General features: G+C 48.1%; 1 protein-coding gene across 1 annotated transcript; it reads right to left on the bottom strand.

Moving 5' to 3' along the window:
* Positions 1-882: 882 nt before the first annotated feature.
* LOC4342112 (uncharacterized) lies at positions 883-1,993 on the bottom strand. The gene has a single exon (XM_015787079.3). It carries the CDS (start codon positions 1,878-1,880, stop codon positions 1,014-1,016), a length of 867 nt encoding a protein of 288 aa, XP_015642565.1. The 5' UTR covers positions 1,881-1,993; the 3' UTR covers positions 883-1,013.
* Positions 1,994-3,758: the final 1,765 nt, after the last annotated feature.

Here is a 3,758-nt window from a genome sequence, read left to right as displayed (position 1 = left end):
AGATCAAAGTAGACTGGACTATAGATCAAACTAGACCGGCCGGCTTAATTAGGCTGGGTAGATTAGTTTTAGTTTGGTCTTAAAGATTCCAAATGTCTCCCATTAGCGTGTTAATTAGCTGTAACCCTCGTGCAATTAACCACAACAGCGGCGCAGTCAACACAAGCAGCTAGCTAGCTAGCCATTCTCTCATCAAGTCTTCTCTCAACCAGCTTTCAAAAATACTGTTTGTCTTGAGAATATGTAAGTTTCACGTTTTAACTGTTTAGATTTGTAGGGGAAGAAAAGTATATTTTGACAATCAGAATTACGGTAGTTGAGCGCGTTGATCCGGAAATATGATGTTTTCTTCACAGGATATTGCTCTGCCAGTAATTGTGATGAACAGAGATTATGATTTTCTTCAAGAGATTATGGTTTTCTTGAAGGTATTGAAATGGGAACTGTCTGAAATATGCACTAGTATTTGTGTTAACAACAACCAAAAAAAAACTACTCTGGAAATGATTTGTTAGGTTTATCTCCTGGCATTGAGAAATAATTGTAATGTATGCTCATAATCATTTGGAAGTAACCGTCCATTCTTGAACAGTTTCTGATGTCCTGAATGCAATTAGGTTCCTCAAAGAAAAAAAAAAGGGACAGTCTGCAGAAAACTGAAACTGAAGACAACCAAGTATTGAACAGACTCTGAACAGAATTCGCTATGCAAATGACATAATGAAGGCCATTTGATGTCCTTCAAGATTGGTACAAATCTCAACTCATTAGACCTATGTGTTTCGCTGTATGCCTCAGAATAGTTTGAAAATGAACAACAACTTTTGTTTCGTAGGCACAATCGAACAGATAGAAGTCTGCACATAAATGAACACATAGATGTATGGCAAAATTTTCCTCTCTGTATTAATCTCTGTACTCTGTTTTCTATGTACAGTATTGTATGTAGTGTGTACATGATCAATTAGTTCGTCTCCTGAGCAGTCAGCAAGATGTACATTTTCAGTTGGTTTCTAGAATGTTGGAGTCTGAATGTTGAGCAGTGCAACCCTTGTGTGAAGAATGCCCCTGAACACCTTGTGGCAGCTGCTCTCGGACTCGTCGATGCATTGCTCCAACTCCTCGAACCGATCGAGGGCCACCTGGGCCGTCTCCGGCGAGGCCTTCTTGGCGAAGGCCGCGAACGCCGGCGTCTTCTTGCAGCTGCAGGATGAGGCCGCGGCCGACGACATGGAGGCGGCAGCGGTGAAGACGGCCGCGGAGGCGGCGGCGCTGGCGGTGGCGGCGTCCATGAGCGCGGCGGTCATCTCGGTCTCCTCGGCGGTGGCGCCGAGGCCGAGGCGGGAGGAGTACTTGGTGGCGGCGGCGGCGGCGGAGACGGTGGAGGCGAGGCGGGCGATTTCCTTCTCGGCCCTCCGCTGGGACCTGAGGGCGGAGGCGAGCCTGGCGGCGTCGGACCTCCGCAGCGCGGCGCGGGCATCGGCGACGTGGTGGGTGAGGTCGAGGAGGGCCTCGTGGAAGCCCTGGTGGGCGTCGGCGAGGAGGAGGAAGGCGTCGAGGAGGCGGTCGGCGGCGGCGGTGGAGCGGCGGAGCGCGTCCTGAGGGTCGGGGAGGAGGAGGAGGTCGGCGAGGGCGGCGTGGAGGGCGTGGATGTGGGCGAGGCCCGCGGAGACGGAGGCGGAGGCGGAGGCGTCGCCGTGGTCCTGGAGGAGCCAGGAGCGGACGGCGGCGATGTGGCTCTGGAGGTGGGAGAGGAGCGGGTGGGAGCGGCATGGGAGGCTGATGGAGCGCACGTGGCACGCCGCCGCCGCCGATCGGGGCTTGAACGACCTCGCCGGACTGAGCGGGAAGGAGATGGAGCGGCCAAAGCTGGGAGCCATGATGACTGTGAATTAATTGGTAGCTCAATGCAAGCTTCTTCTTCTTCTTCTGCTTGTTGATCTTGTTATCGTTGGTGGTTGCTTGTGTTGGAGTTGAATGGAGATGGAGATGGGGAGGCGCATATATAAGCTGGAGAAGAGGAGGTTGCATGCATGTGGGGTTGTTGCACGTGCACGTGTGGCGCGGGGGGACATGATCCGCGAGGGGAGGCTGCCATGGCTGGCCAGCTAGCTTAATTAGTGTTAAGATGAATAATGCTATGCTAATTAAGGCTAGTGAAAATTAATCCGATCCGATCGGTTGTTGCATGTGCTTACTCCTACTGCATTTGCATGAAGCTGTTGGATGAGGTGTCATGTTCTTTCTTGCGTTCGATAAGCTGGCGGAGCTAGGTGTATTGCAGATGTTGGACATGCACGCAGCCACTCATAGTACTCATGCTGTCTGATGATGATCCATCGATGGATCCAGGATAGTCAAATTACGATGATCTGTAAACTCGGCCACATATTCATGCATGCATGATTGACCTAGCTCATCATCAGTACTAGGTCAACAAGGTGATCATGCATGGGTAGACACCGGTGTATACAGTGGAGCAAATTTAATCTCTAACGGTCTCTCTCTACTTGCTGTTGGGTATAGCTAGCTACTATATATACATCTGTTTTTAACATTTTCTACTATAAAACTTGGTATCAAAACTTCCATTATAAAATTTAGGTATTTCTTTGAGTTACTTTCTTAGGTACTGGAAAATTTATTATTTTAGAATACAGTATCTGATATAGGAAACACATCATAATTATTTTTTACATACGTAGTAGCGGTTAATTAGCGATCGAAACATCATTATCATTAGGACACCACGATCATTAGCATGAATATATATATGAGCAGCTCAGCAAACTACCAGCCGGCAACGTGCAGCAGTTAGCTGCGCAGTGTAAACAATTAATGGCAGCTCGATCGCACGCACGAGGGGAGGCTGCTGCCCAAGCATCTCTCTCTAGCTTCACAATTGACATTAAGACCGGCCGGCCTATAGCTAATACTGTACTAACATGCATAGCTGGCTTGGTCGATGAACTCATCACTAATCCAAAGGCCAGCATTGCAAGGACGACGACACAGCGATCGATCGATCGATTGACAATTTCTTACGCGGTCGGACACGCGGCAATCGATCCGATCCATCGATTCCCCGCCCGCCGCAAAAATCGGATCGATCGATCAGCTAATACTTTAACTGCTAGCTGCTACTATACGCGCATGAGCTGCCTGTTGATTTTGCAAATTGGCCGGGGGAGACATGAGATTCCAAATGTCTCGCCATCTCGATCTCGCCCATGTTACATCCATCGATCACATCGTCATATACTACATCATTAATGCTAATCATCTCTTCAATTCTATCTATGGTCGTCGTCGTCAATTGTCTATCCTGTAACCGTGTCCTAACTATAGCTAAAGACAAAAGACAGCCTAGTCGATCACCTCTTCGATCGACGGCCGATTAGTTGAGAGAAAGATTAACGACGACCCATTGTATCCCTTCGGTTTGTCCAACCGCTCTCATCATCAACCTCATGTTAATTAGCACTTCATGTGATTAAAAACATATATGATGGTGGCTTGCGCCGCCCAACGGCAGCCTCAACAGACATTCAGAAAATCATTTAATTAACCTTCATTTCACAACTCACAAGCACGGGTAATCATATGCTACATATATCATTCATTAGTCGTCGTTAACTCGTTATATATATAGTATATGCATGCGTGCAATGTCTGCGCCAACTCAATTGTATGCTTCTACTAGAAGCCAACAAGCCGCCCATATATGAGATTGCTTAATTAGCTAGCTTTTGTTCCAA

The sequence above is a fragment of the Oryza sativa genome, chromosome 6, assembly GCF_034140825.1.
Source record: "Oryza sativa Japonica Group chromosome 6, ASM3414082v1".
NCBI lineage: Eukaryota > Viridiplantae > Streptophyta > Magnoliopsida > Poales > Poaceae > Oryza > Oryza sativa.
The sequence above is the reverse complement of the archived record's forward strand: the minus strand, read 5'-3'. Positions and strand labels throughout refer to the sequence as shown.